The sequence below is a fragment of the Galleria mellonella genome, unplaced genomic scaffold (genome assembly GCF_026898425.1).
Source record: "Galleria mellonella isolate WM207_F2 unplaced genomic scaffold, CSIRO_AGI_GalMel_v1 utg78, whole genome shotgun sequence".
Classification (NCBI taxonomy): Eukaryota; Metazoa; Arthropoda; class Insecta; order Lepidoptera; family Pyralidae; genus Galleria; species Galleria mellonella.
The window spans coordinates 5939776-5954747 of NW_026442151.1; the positions used below are offsets into that span (position 1 = coordinate 5939776).

Consider the following 14972-nt stretch of genomic DNA (forward strand, 5'->3'; position numbering starts at 1 on the left):
ATAACCTTTAACTAACCTAACTATATGTTTATTATGTTAATGTCTACATAGTTGATAAATGTTATCAAATAATAATAATAATTGACTATTCATTTATCATTGAGCGAATGCGACGTGTGTGTATACATACATATCGTTGGGTGCTGCCGTGATAATTTGTTTATAGGACCTATTGTGAATCAATCAAAATGTCTCTATCGAAGCCTATTATGAAATTATTGTCATCTTATTTCCAGAATCTATATTTACATCCCATTAGAACAAAATCTATAACAAGGTAAGTACTGTTTTATATTATACTTCTTAGTTTTATTTCCCCAAGAAAAACTTGACAATATAAAGTATCAAGTCACTGCTGATAGGGTTGTTTACTTAAAGTTATTTATAATTGCTTCAACTCAATCTATACATATACTGAATTATTAAAATTGTATGTTATTCATACTTACACTATTAAGTCTGTAAAAATTACTTCGAAAATTTTTCGTAATGTTTTGTATTTAATAATTAGTAAAAACAAATATTGGGCTTCCATTGACCTAAATATCTAAATAGGTGAAATTTGCAACCTATTTTAATAGTTATTAATTCGACTATATATGTATATATTTGTTTATAGGATATTTTCGTCAATATTTGTACTTTTAAACCGATTTTGTTGTTGTTGTTATTTCCACACACCCAATGTTTTTAAAATTCATGTCTACTTTTTTAGAAAAAATAGGTCAGTGGATATCCTTAATATCTTAAATTATTGATACTTAATATCAGGATCGATCGAATTATATTTATTTTCAAATCCTGTTATAAACGACAGTTTGATAATGGTATAAGTTATTACTATTCGACTGCGAATATTTACGTAATTAGATATTATTGACCTTTTGAATCGGTGCATAGTAAGTTCATACTGTCTGTTCAAAAATTAATAGGTAGTTAAAGAAAACATCTTGTATCTATTGACGCTACTATATATAATGTACTTCGGACTTGTTTCGATTTTATTCGCGATTGATAAAGTTATATTTGTTGAAATCGTTATTATAGATAACAATTTAGCATATAATTAGGTACTTACCTACATTTTTATTCGTAAGCAGTGGTTCAAACATTAAAATGTAGTACTTCATATAAATATATCGAAGTGCTTGTTGTTTAAAAAAAATACGTAAAAGTGATTTGTTTATCTGTTACTTCACCTCATCTTACTTTTATAAGATTATTTATGATTAATATGGATTTATGGAGAAAGTCATGGGCTTCAATTTATACCGACCAATCAACATATCTTGGTCACACAAATGCAGTTGCAGGCAATGTCTAGTAAAATAAAAGCTGGTGCTTTAGCAATACAGCAAATATTATGTGATATTAATACAAGTATTATAATTATATATAATGAAATTTAGATTTTGAAACCATTTATTTTTCTATCTATTTAGGCTAAATGTTAAAAAAAAAAACCCTTTACTGATATCGAAAGTGTGTCACTAGTTTATTTTTATAAATTGATCGATATGATCATTTATATACCTTACCTATAATTTATAAGTGTTTATACACTGTTTTGTATTTATTATAAGTAATATGCATTCGTGCATACACTTATATTCTTTCATACCTTCATATTCGAATCTCATAACATTTCGCAATGGTATCTTCATGGTGATAATACGGATTATGACTCAAATCAGTCATGCTATGCTCTCAAAACAAAGAAGCTTTTGAAATTCCTAAAAAAAAGTAACCAGAATTATTCTTATATCGCCGCCTACAACGACCATAGTCATCAATAGAAGTTATTTATTATGTGAAGGTTTATTAAGAGCTAATTGCCTCTAGCGTCAGAGGCTCTGGTTAAGTCTACTCTTCTTTATTGGATGAAAATGGAATGGTAACCCCGCCTGCGCTAATGGGATACACTGGCGGGGTACCAGTGAAGGGTGATCGATGAGGATGAAAACAGGCCAGTTAGCCCATCATGATGAATTCATCTGGAATTAATCATGACAGTTTCCAGGGGGAACCGCGAGGAGGTCGACCTGGTTGGGTATATTGCTAGCAATGGGATTCTTAGTCTCCATTACTAATAATCCCTTTCCCCCCAAGTCTACTCTTCAGGCTACAATACTGGAGCAGCAAAAAATTGTTCGTTCACTTCTTGCTGCTTCAGATCAAAATTAATTACCTAACTATTCACTATACAAAACTTAATAATTAAGTTAACACTCACTATACCAAATATCCAAATCTATTGAGGCGTTTCAGCGTAATTACCATACAAGTGCATCCATTTGGCCAAGTAAAGTATTATTTAGACGGCCCCATATCCGATGTGAGAACTTATTGTATTATATGAATGTATTGCAGCTGCGTGGTGGGTGTAACAGGCAGTGTAGCATCACAGTTACTGGATGGCGGCCGAATTAGGCTAGATCCCGTTTTGGCTTTTGGACTTTATGGGTAAGCTATTATACGTGCACATCAATAGTTCATTACAATTACCTAGTACTAAATAGTAACACATCAGGAAATTTATTTACCATATAGACAATGTTACGTCACCAGTGATTAGTTGCCATGTAGCCATGTAAGATTGGTGATAAATGATACAATAATAATATTAAAAATGGATAATTTGCGTTTCAACTCGGAAGTTATTCATGTAACTTGTATATTTTCCATTCAACTTTACAATTAATATATTTAAATTTGCCCTTAGATATTGGTAGATGTTACCTAGGTGTAATCTTAACACCTAGGTGTTTGCCGAGCTTAATAATTAGCTATATTTAGCTAGTGTTTCTTCAAGGATTAAAATTTTTTATTGTTTACACTAACTAGAGGTCTAAATTCAACAATTGCACTTTTTTGATCAAATACATTTTTTTAATTTCCAGATTATTATTTGGTGGATCTATTCCTCATTTCTTTTATGGAGCACTGGAGGGACTGTTTCCGGAAGATGTAGTCGCATTCCCAATAGCAAAGCAACTGTTATTCGAAAGATTACTGTTTGCTCCCTTCATGCAAGCGTTCTCCCTGTACACGTTAGCCAGATTTGAAGGCAAAAACCATGCAGCGGCATTGAAACAATTGCAAGTTTTATATTGGCCTATTTTACAAGCAAATTGGAGATGGTTAACTATATTCCAAGTAATCAATTTGGCCTTTGTGCCTTCGATGGTAAGTAGACTTTCTATAATGTTAACTTTATATATTTGTAATAAAATACTGACTAAATATTTTACCTTTGAATAGAACACTTAATACCTCCTAACAATTTACTTTCATTTTCCTTTTCAGTTACGGGTACTCTTCATGAATTTAGTTGGACTGGGTTGGTGCATATTTTTAGCAACAAAAAGACGTCAGCAATCTCAGAAAAAAGAATAAGCATGATCAGAATTGGTCATTTACAACAGGGTGGTGGATGTGAATAATTTCAATTACTATCATAGGGACTGGAAACCTTGTCATAATCACTTGCTTACGATACAGCGGTATCTTTCCATCCACTGTATCATATACTATCTCGTTATCGAATTGTTAATTTGATATAATTAATCGAAAGCATTTGATAGAAAAAAAAGTCCATAAACGTCCAAAAGTAGGCCTTTTAGAAGATGCTCAAACAACGAAATCACATCACTGATTTTGTATAAAAAATAAGTATAAATAAGTAGGTACTGGGATTCTTACTTTAAATAAATGCATAGTTGTCATGCAAATTTTAGAATAAAACATTCCTCAACTATGTTAATCGCTTACTATTTCTGCATTTGTAGAAGATAAATATATTTTTGTAAGACTAATATAGGTGTAAATAAGAATGATGCAATTCTTTTTATATTAATTTATTTGACAACAGCAATTGAATCCATTAAATCGTTAGATATTTTGTCTAATATATTCTGTGTAATCGTCTAAGTATATGCTGTTATTATCAAATCGAATCAATTCTTTCGTTTAGCGGTGCAAGATATTTGTTATATTTACAAAGTTTTAGGGAAATCAATCTCCAAAATACTGGTTGACAATAACCGAATAAAATTATAAATTAATAAGTCGGAATTGTTCCACGTGGGTGTATGTAGCATAGATATATCGCATGATTTTTTTACAAGTTATAAAAAATATGGGTATGAGGATCGAGATGATTTCCCTTTAAACTGTATAAATATATATATATGTATAAATGTTGATACATTTACAATTTATACATTACGATAATTTTATAATAAATATTGTTGTCGTTACAAGAGTTTGTTTTATTATCGAATTCATCTTTCACGTTTCATTTATTGCTTAATAAATAGTAATAGTAGATCAGTTGTTTAAATTTTATTATACACAATATTTCGACTAGTCTTTATCACTAATAACTATCGTTTTAATATCAATAACAATATCTTAATTTAATATAAAATAAATAAGTTACTGTGACTAGAGAATTAAAATATTTAAATAAATTAGTGTAAATACCTGCAGTTGTCAATAAATATATTGCACTATACTCTAAAACGTCGGTACTTAATGACTATTAATGTAAAGTACATCTGGTACTAATGAGTTATGTACCATTTACAAAAAAAAAAAAAAAAATTATACAAATAATATTATCAACAACATAACTTTTAACAAAAAAAAAAAGAGTATAAATATGAGATCAGAAATAAAAATAATTAATTTTGGAATGAATGATCGCAGTTTGTAAAACTTTTGACTAGATATAAAAAACCTAGAGACTACACATTTGATATTTAAATCGCGTATTTTTTTTTATAAGAACGCAAAAATAATATATTCACCTTAAACATCTATAAATTATCGTCTGTAAACATCACTCAGCAATATAAATATGTTTATTACACATATTTTATCAGTCAATATGATCATGTATTGCGTTGTACTAGTATATTACGTGCGCTCATATCGTGTCTTTACGATTTTCTACTTTCAGTATTCAAACTTTTTAGTTAATAAATAAATGACTAGAATAAATATAATGAATATTAAGTAATCAATAAATAATATCAATTTGAACGTGTATATATATCACTGCAATAATGCACCATAGAACTTATACTTGTCTAATTACGATTATCATTTGAACTGAAACTGTTAAACATCTCGTAAACGGTTTGTTCTACAGAAATTGAAAGCTTACGGCTCGCTGTTTGTTCCCTTGAAATGAACTAGATGAGACTCATATGGCATTTCCAAGAATTACCACCAAATAAGAATAGTAGGATAATTTTAAGCTTTACTAACAAGAAAATTAAAAACAATGTGAAAATATGAAACAAAATAGTAGAATGATTATTTTAGTAAAACTGCTATGTTGCGTACATTAGTAATAATTAGTTAAATTAGTAGATAAAGTGGGGAAAATACTACCCTACTATTCTTACCAGTAGTATAATTAGTAATTCTGGAAAAATCCCGATTATCTAATATTTCCTATTTTTGCTAATACGGTAATTTGTTCCAAATTGCTATTAGTCGTGCTCAGCTTGCGGCGGTGATCTGGACCAGCTTCTTTGCGAGGATCTACTGCTGTAGTAACTGCCGCTGGTCGGCGTCGACGGGGTCGGCCTCCGGTACGGTATCGGACGCTTTCGGGCGCTGTTAGTGTTAGTAAGCATTTATGATTGTTAGTCATGTTATTAGGTGATTAGTGCAACCATGCATGCTCATGCGTGATAAGCGAAATTGTAATAAAAATTTAAATTTGTTTAAACATTTAATGAAATTTACATGTTTTTAATGGAATATTTTGAAACAAATGAGTTCATTATTGTAATGTTGGTATAAATTGAAGCATTTGTAATAAATTAAATCACTTACCTTAATTTTTATTGAACTGATATAAGAAAATAAAAAAAAATATGAATATTATGTTGCCATAAATTTATCAACAATCTACGTCTAGACATAGATTATATATTTTATTTATGGAAGTAAAATATATAGTCTCTGATCAGAGCATAACAAAAGTACTAGCTGCAGCTACCATGCGGCGAAACAAAAAAAAAAAAAAAAACAACAATTTTCAAAATAAAATTTAATAATAATAATATAATAAATCAAACGGATTATAAATGAAACGGGAAACAAACATGTCCTTTAAGCACACTAGCACATGTCTACATTGGATCGACGACGCCTCCCAACATCTCTTATTCACTGCAAATAACATCCCATCTATCTTCTTCTATACTTGTATTTATTGGGCGGATAAGTAAGATCTATTATGGGTGCGCTACGGAGGAAAAAACAATAGGTAAATTAATGTGAACTTACTTCTAATTATTCAGTTTAATACTGACTGATATTATATTTATTATCTAACTTTATATAAAAAAAAAACAATATTTTAATATTTATGTGTAGCAGTCTTAGAATAATAATTACAAGCATTGAAAATAGGACTTCATATTTGATGCTATACACACGGTATATCATCAGAGAATATGTAAGAATATGATAATACCTAAAACACTATATATGTGTATATATTATAATAGCACACCCATGTTAGCACATCAAAATATTAACCGATTATGTTAGATTCGCAAACACTCAGATTAATTCAAACATTAAAAGACACCGACTGATAACACTACGAATATTATATTTATTTCACAGCCAACGTCAACATCTTTTATATCGAAATAAATGTATTGGATAGTGAATAATATATCAATAGTGAATAAGAACACTCGTTGAAATATAATAATGGGAATTATAATAAAAATTTACGACTTATAATAAGCAATACACAATATAACTTAAGCTAAATTATCGCACAATCACTGCACACTAATCGGAGCTACTACTTGTGTCTTCTGAACTCGTGCTATACTTTCGTGACTTTTTTCTATAAAGAAAGAAAAATAAAACAGATAGTAATGGGCCAGAAATAAAAAAAAAAAAAAAACAAAATATGCCACGTCACGATAATAGTATATCGGGTGGAGGTATTTGCCGAAAATAATTGTTTATTATAATAATACATTTGAAATATTTTTATGTACCGTGACGTAGCATAGACGCAAAATAAAATATCGAAAGCACAACCGTGAAATTAAAATATATGAAGCGCCACACAACAATAGGTTAACATCTAGCATAGTTTTAATGACATCTGTTTATTCTTATGTTTGGATATATGTTTTTTTTTTTAAATAATCACTAGTGAAACTGCATTTCAGCTATTAATATTACAACATACAAATGTCATTAATACAATACAATGTCATAAAAAAAAAAACATTCCCTAAGTTAGTTTCACACAATAACAATGCTTTTGGTAATATTTATATGTTATAAGTAGATTTAGAGAATTACTTTGGTTTCAATATCAATCTACTGGCATTATTTTCGAAGTATTGTGACCTATTGTTTGGATTTTCCTCATAACACTAAAATTATCTTTCATTTACAATTTATTTTTCATTTACATTATCTTTCATTTACAAAATTACGCGTAGTTCTTAAATGTTAATGTTATTAAATAAATGGATTAATTTTAAAACAGAAAATCTTAGACTGTTAAATATTACCATCTAACAAATAGATCAGATATAGTGGCAATAATTTATCACAAGAAATAGTATAAAGTTGGGATTTTTTTTTCTATTAATAATAGGAAACTTAATAATGTTTCTAAAAATGTATCTAAAAATCTTATATAGAGATTAAGTTATTTAGTTATCAAGTTATTGAGGTAAATATAAATCCGTATATTTAGAAATTTTAAATAACTCAAAAATCGTGCTCTGTCTAATCAGAAGTTGACACTGAATTGCTTAAAAGAAGTAAAGTCCAACATCATATTATAAATTACTACTTGATTCTATATTATAAATATTTTAAAATACATATCCTGCATTACTGAAACTATCCAATAAAGCAGCGTATTTATTTTAAAACATAATATAATATAATATTTATTTAAGAAAGATACAGTTGCATAAGGTACAATTTTCAATTTTTACAATTTATATTAAACGAGGAAATATCTGCATTACCATCAGTCCCCAAACTAGGCCAGGTCTGTATCTTGGGGACTAGACTTACTTAGAGAACTTTCAAAGTCTGATAAGGGCACTGAATAAAATTTCGACGCTGTAATACCAAAAGCATTGTGTGGTAGTGTCGTGGGAGGGACGCTGTGTGTGTGTGTGTGCGTGTACAGTGCACGTCCGGGCGCGTGTACCTCGTGATGCGCCGCCGGTCCAAGAAACTGGGCGAGCCGGCGCGCCGCGGGATGGACGGCGAGCGCGAGCGGCTGCGTGCCGCCGACGGGCTCGATCTACGGTAATCGGCGTACACGCCCGTCATTGTTCTGATCGTCAGTGCGGTACGCGGTACGTATGTCGCATGCATGCATCGTATCATCGATATCGAGTTCATTAGCGGAAAGAGAATTGAAAACTTGTATTAATTATTGCGGTCGCTGTCGTATTTAGGTGTTAATACGGGTGAGCCCTTTCGATCTGTAACTGTACGACCAAAATGTGAATAGTACTGATTTCGCCATATTGTGACGTTAACAGTTCAAATGTAAGACAAATAATTTAGAAAAAAAACTGTTACGCAATGCAAAATAAATATTCTTGTGAACTTAATTTATTTTGCATTCGTTGATCAGTTGATTGTTCACGCTTTTATTATTTCAGTAGCGCTGTACTTAAACTCCTCTTATTCATAAAAATAACCTATTTAAGCTATTGAACTATTTCGTCTCTTTCTTTTACACTAAACTCTCAATTTGGAAGAACGTGACAAAATAATATAATAGCTAAAGCAGACTTGTTTTTTTTTTTTTTTTATTAGTTTTTATGAATAAGGCAGTAAGAGTACATGTTCATAATAAAAAAAGAAAAATAATGGAAATGTCGAAAAAGCTCACGTAACTTGTCAGTTATAAGATACCACATTCATAAAGTGTATCGGTTACCTCGACGAGCGCGTGGACCTGGAGGAACTGCGCGAGGACCGCGACGAGCTGCGACTGCTGTACGAGCTGGAGCGACTAGAACGAGAACGCCTGCAATTTATAAAACAGCCGTTTTACAATTATTGCGCAGTAATACTACAAAGCACACTACGAAATTGAACATGAAATACTAGATGTCACTGGAATCGCGACTTTTTTTATTATTTTGTAATTAAAGAAAATATGAAGAAAAGAATCTAAATTGACAAGTAATTAATATATAATAAAAAATATTTATTTATTTCTGACCAAAAACTTCTAACTTTGAAAACGACTGGTTTCCATTTAACCGTTCAATCTTTATTTTACGCTTTTAGGGATTTCCAAAAACCCTTCCTCAGTGGATGTTCCTATAATAAAATGCATCAACTACCAAAATTTCAGCTTTATAACCCTTGTGGTTTAGGTCGTGTGTTGATGAATTAGTCAGGATAAACGATTTTATAATTATATAGATAGTAAAAAATAATTAATATAATAATTAATAAAAATGAAACTGAAAAAATGTAAATTCAATGGTTAATATTTGATCATGCCATTTGATGTGACGAAACATAATGGACATCTTGTAAACTTGACAAATGCAATATTTACAATGTTTCTGGCAAATAAATTTAATTTCTAATTACAATTGCCAATCTGCCTGCTGCTTCTACCTCTTATGGGGAATGCTTATATTTAGTAATGTATTGTTAACGACTGAAATAATAATACTATAATAAATATAGTACTAAATACCAGAGGGAGACTTTGTACAAAAGTCGATTGCTTGGGTACTTCTGTCCTATTCGTGTTTAAACCGTGAAACAGTTGTGTTTGCATGGCTGTATTTCGGTTTGAAGGGTGAGATATGGCGTGAATTTACTGGGTACAGAGGAGTAACACCTGAATCCTCAGGAATGGCAACGCATGGGGGTATCATGGGCGAAACAGTATACTCTGTTATGTCCATGGTACTGCTCATGTCTATAGATGACGGTTACCACTTTCCATCAGGTGGGCCGTCAGCTTGTTTGCCATTCTAAGTTGTATAAAAAGAAAAAAATTACCTGGACGAGGAGTAGGAGCGCGACCTCGAACGGGACGAGCGGGAGCGTGAGCGGGAGACAGACCGCGAACGGGACTTGGAGCGCGAACGTGGCGAGCGAGCCGAGCGAGCCGAGCGGGCCGAACGAGCCGAACGAGACGAGCGTCGCGAACGCGACCACGAGCGTGACCAGCTGCGCCGGGAAGCGCTCCTGTCGTGCCGTTTCGCGTCGGGCGAGTTCTCCGCTACCTTGGGACTTTTCTCTTTTTTAGGACTAGCCGGCGCCGGACTGGCTTTCTTCTCGACGACCACCGGAGACTTCTCCTTTTCTGTCCCTGAACAGATTTTGTCTTTCGACTTGTCGTCGTCCGGTTTCGACTCATCCCGGCCGGCGTGGGACGTCGACGGCCCGTTCGTCTCCTCGATCCACCGCTTCGACGCTTTTGCCATCATGGCCATTTTTTCTTTCAATCTATTCAGCTCCTCGATGTCGAGCTCATCCTGGCGAGCTCGCTCGTCCACCCTGAGGTAGTCGTCCGCGGAGTCGTCGTTCTCGCTCGAGGAGCTTCTCAGGCAGACTGCCATCGGCTTATAATTCTCTACTAACTCCTTACTTTTCTTTTTCTTTGGTTGCAAGTCAGACGGTGATTTTATGTATTTACGTTTATCTTTTTCTGGTAGCTTCTCTATGATGTCGCGGTAGCGCTCGGGGCTCCGCCGCGCCGGGGAGTAACTGAGACTAGACGTACTTCTGCTTTTTCGCGCAGAGCGAGATCGCGACTTGTCTCTGTGAGAATCGCGACGCTCATGTTTGCGGTTTTTATCATGTTTGAGATCACCCTTAGGTGTGGACATACGGCGATCAGACTTTTTACTCTTTAAATTATTTGGTGGATTATCACCCAATTTATTCTTCTTTGAACTTTTACGATCTGGAGAAAGAGATTCGGACTTAGATAGGGATCTTTTACGCTTTCCTCTTACATCGGGTGATGGCGACTTTCTTCTTGAGCGGCTTCGTTCCCGTCTGTTATCTGTGTTTTTGTTTGTTTTATATTTATCAGATTTGTTTTTGGAAGGTGGTGATTCCTTTCTTTTTCGACCTTGTTGTTCTGAGGGGCTCTGTCTCCGCTGTTCTCTAGGAAGCGGAGATATACTTTTCTCTTTATGGTGACGAGCCTTGTTTTTCGAACTTTTATCTGTCGCGTATTTAGAAGGTCTTTCAGATTCTGAATCTGATGTTGACGGCTTTCTTTCTGATTTAGAATTTTTAGAACACCGTTCTATTTCTCGACGAGATTCCCTATTTTTATATGTCTTATTTACTGGAGATCGGTCTTTATATTCGGGTGACGTGTCCCGCTTATCCCTTGAAGGGCTTCTATTTTTCCTGCGCCTGGGTGGTTCATCGTAACTTTCTCTCTCTTTGTCCCGGCGCTTTAACGATTCTTCTTCATATCGATCGTGATTACTTTTTTTACTCTTTTCATACTTTTCTTCTTTTTGATTCCTGTAATAATCTTCCTGTCTCCTCTTCCTGTAATCAGGAGATTCACTTCTTTTTTGCATTCTCAAATCTTCCCGCGGCGAACTCTCTTTTCGATTTCTACCTGTGTCTTTCTTGTTGTAATAGCTTTCTCTGATCGGACTATCGGCTCTTCTCCTATCAGGCGTGGGGCTTTTGCGCCGCTTCTTTTCGGGTGGTGGAGATGAACTAGTGTCCCTGTTATGTTGTCTTTTGTCTCTTTTTTCTGCTTTACGCTTGGGTGGCGGTTCTTCAGAATCCGATTCGGGAGAGGAGTGACGGCCGTGTTTGGAGTGCCGCGTCGTTTTTGGTCTTCCACTTTCTCTAGACGGTTCCCTTTGTGTTCTATTTTCTACTTTGGTAATATATGATCTATGCCGGTATTCGGGTGAAGGTTCACGTTCATCCCTCGAGGTGCTACGATCGTCCCGCCTCTTGCTAGACTCCTGTCGAGAATTCCTGTTGGCAGTTTCATCTCTTTTGTCATATCTTTTTCTTTCCCCACGCTCCTTATCCTTTTTCCTGTTTTGTACATCGTCCTGTCTGCTCTCACTCCTACGTTCTCGTGGTTTCTCTTTACTGTATTTAACTGGAGAGCTAGAAATATAAAATAAAAATAAATAAATATTTACATCTACAATTTCTGATAGAGTAGTTAGGGGTTTGTCAATGTTGCCGTAATAAAAAAAAATAATAATTACGATAATATACAACTACCACATAAAAGTTAAAGTTACTGTAAAAATTATAGTTAATATTTAAACAAACACGGCAATAAATATCATATAACAGTTGCAATATCATAAATGTTCTTTTTGTAATGTTTATGCAGGTGATGAAACAATAATAAATTTGCCAGGAGATAAATTACCTCGTTTGTTTGCCTAAAACTTTCAATTTAGCTATGTGCGTAATAGGATAATAAACTTCATTTGTTTTCAACAATTCTATTTACGAACATTTGGCCTCATTTCTTTCACGTATTCTAGCTACAGCCATAAAAATCGACATCTTTTACAGGGTGATAAAATAGTTTATTACATTTTACGTTTTAATATTCAACATGTCATGCAATAGTTATTGTTTTTATTTTTTACAGGTAACTCTAATAAACGTGACTGAATAAAACTGCTATACTGAAACTTTAATTATGTAGTAAAATGAAAATTAACGCACCTCTCACGACTCGACGCCTCACTACTGCCACGACGCCGGCTACTCGATTTTTTCTGTTTAAAATTCAACAAAAACTATAAAAATCACATTTCACGAGAAATAATATGAAACACCAGTGCCAATACAAGAAGACTATAGTGGTAAAGGCAACTAAAATATATGTATTACTAAAAATACAAGAAATTCTTCAGAGCCTTTTTATATACATATATATGCTTTATACGCAATTAACCTTTTAAAAAAGGGATGAAGAATTTCAATAGAAAAAAAATAAAATACCACTTTACACATGCAATCTAATAAGGAACCATTTAGAACATAATATAGGCATTAAATTAATTAAAACTTTATATGAGAAAATTAAAAAATAAATACTTTTAAGCTATTGATGGAAGCAAGTATAAATAAAGGATTAATAACTGGAAATTTTCATTTTATTATATAGAATGTTATCAGAGTCTATCCATAACATTCTCATGTAAATTAGGAATACAATTAAATATAAATAATACATGTATTGTAAACAAAGTTACAACAATTGTTTTTGGCACCAGTGTGTGTCACTTAAAGTACGTAATACTATGTTAGTAACACATTACAATAACAATATTCTCAAATTAAGTATATAAATAAACGTAATACACAAAAATCAAATGTAATACACTGGGGGAACGTACCTTATTTAACAAACGGTGGTGGTATTGTATACCATTTAAACATGTGGAGCATCCTTAATTAGTTTTGGGTAAATGAGAAGAGGGAGAATGTTATGGATTAGTTACATTTGAACATTCAATTATCTCGTTTTATAAGATGTGCCATACAAAAACGTGGCTTGTGACCTGAATTGTATAGAATTCTAAATTTAATAAAGCAATTTAATAAATGCAAAAATTGTGTGAGCAATTCCGCTATACTACAACGTTAGTATAGAAGATGGCTTAGTAACATGTTGGGCACGTTTTTCTAACACACATCTGAGTAATCGCGTCATTCGGACATATTAACCACCATCTGTTTTAAGGACTACAAACACCATGCATGTAAATAACTGTGCACACGTATCCCCATAACCGCCCGCTGTCTCTAGTCATCAAACATGTTAATCACAATGTCATACTTCAAAATGCATTACCAAATTCTCACGTTGAACGTTATTTTAGTATTCACCTAACATAGTGTCTTACTGAGTGTTATTGTTTTGTGATATACTTACAGTATACGTTATTTCTTCAGATAAAGATGGCTATCCTATGAAATGATGCACAGTTAAAGAGATAATTTTTACTGGCTATTTCTTGTATTTACAGAAAAATAAAAAAAATAAAATTAAAATAAGGAGACAAGAACCACATTATTACATTGGACTGTTTCGCCCCCGGATGGTAAATTGATTGATTATATCAAGTGTAAATGTGTGGGGAGATTCAGCTATAAAGATTGAAAGCTGAGGATTGGACATTCTACAGAGAGCATGGCAAAACGAGCTGGGTGGTGCCCACGTTAGTCACAGCTGGTCGTCTGATGCAAGATGAGGACAGAGGGTTGTGTAGAATTCAAAAAAACTCATGAGAATCGTGAACGTGGAGAATGCTAAGATAATGGAAATTACTAACACATCAGGATCGTTATCAGATAGGTGTCTCGGGTATTCATGTGAAACAAAGGAAGCACAGTGCCATATCAGCTAACAGTCCCGCAACCTTCCTACAAAGGGCTTCAGATTGAGTAAAGGTAGTGAACAGTTGAGTGTTGGCATGATAGAACAATCCCATAATACTACATGTAACATGTGTATATATAATCATATTTTATATTATATTGTAGTCCCCAAAAACCCATGAAATTATTAACCATTACGTTAAAATATTTTAATTCAAAGATTATATTTCAATATAGTCCGAAAAAAAAAATGTTAACTTACATAAAAAAAAAAAAAAAAAAAACAAATATTTACAAGATATCATAGTGAAATATATATAAAAGACGCTAAATATAATCTTTGAACTACACATAACCTACTCGGTCTAAAGATTCAGAAGCTAATTGTCATGAACAAGTTAACATAGAGTCGAAGGTTAAGAGGAAATCAAATAACAATTACCTTTTTCTTCTTTTTCTGCTTCTCATCTTCGGAGCTGCCGGAATCGCTGTCCTGGGCCGCTTCGGAACTACTCGAGCTGTCCGTATCCGGTGATTTGGAACGCTTTTTCTTCTTCTTGTTTGATTCTTGTCTG

The 14972-nt window shown here is 33.1% G+C and overlaps 2 protein-coding genes across 14 annotated transcripts in view; one reads left to right on the plus strand and one right to left on the minus strand.

Annotated features, from left to right (window-relative positions):
* On the plus strand, positions 1 to 4262 carry LOC113517614 (peroxisomal membrane protein 2). The gene is made up of 4 exons (XM_026902348.3): positions 1 to 277; positions 2371 to 2463; positions 2901 to 3186; positions 3307 to 4262. The coding sequence occupies exons 1-4, from the start codon at positions 189 to 191 to the stop codon at positions 3394 to 3396; spliced, it is 558 nt and encodes a 185-aa protein (XP_026758149.2). The 5' UTR covers positions 1 to 188; the 3' UTR covers positions 3397 to 4262.
* Positions 3839 to 14972, minus strand: part of LOC113517612 (serine/arginine repetitive matrix protein 4) — a 27715-nt gene continuing 16581 nt past the window's right edge. For 4 of the 13 annotated variants that reach the window (XM_031912573.2, XM_031912568.2, XM_052901432.1 and 1 more), the window contains 6 exons: positions 14840 to 14969; positions 12736 to 12788; positions 10057 to 12156; positions 8969 to 9058; positions 8225 to 8353; positions 3839 to 5628 (listed from right to left, as the gene is read on the minus strand). In XM_031912573.2, coding sequence (XP_031768433.1) covers positions 5502 to 5628; positions 8225 to 8353; positions 8969 to 9058; positions 10057 to 12156; positions 12736 to 12788; positions 14840 to 14969 — 2629 coding nt within the window. In that variant the 3' untranslated portion in view covers positions 3839 to 5501. Of the gene's footprint in view, positions 5629 to 6052; positions 6884 to 8224; positions 8354 to 8968; positions 9059 to 10056; positions 12157 to 12735; positions 12789 to 14839; positions 14970 to 14972 lie in introns of those variants that run through there. The other 9 variants (XM_031912572.2, XM_031912569.2, XM_031912570.2 and 6 more) reach the window with 9 other exon arrangements.

What these genes read in the sequence shown, in the direction of transcription:
- LOC113517614 (XM_026902348.3), top strand. Translation starts at nt 189, where the DNA reads ATGTCTCTATCGAAGCCTATTATGAAATTATTGTCATCTTATTTCCAG. An exon ending in TTGGCTTTTGGACTTTATGG is followed by an intron (nt 2,464 to 2,900) that starts GTAAGCTATTAT and finishes TTTAATTTCCAG; the next exon opens with ATTATTATTTGGTGGATCTA. An exon ending in TGGCCTTTGTGCCTTCGATG is followed by an intron (nt 3,187 to 3,306) that starts GTAAGTAGACTT and finishes TTTCCTTTTCAG; the next exon opens with TTACGGGTACTCTTCATGAA.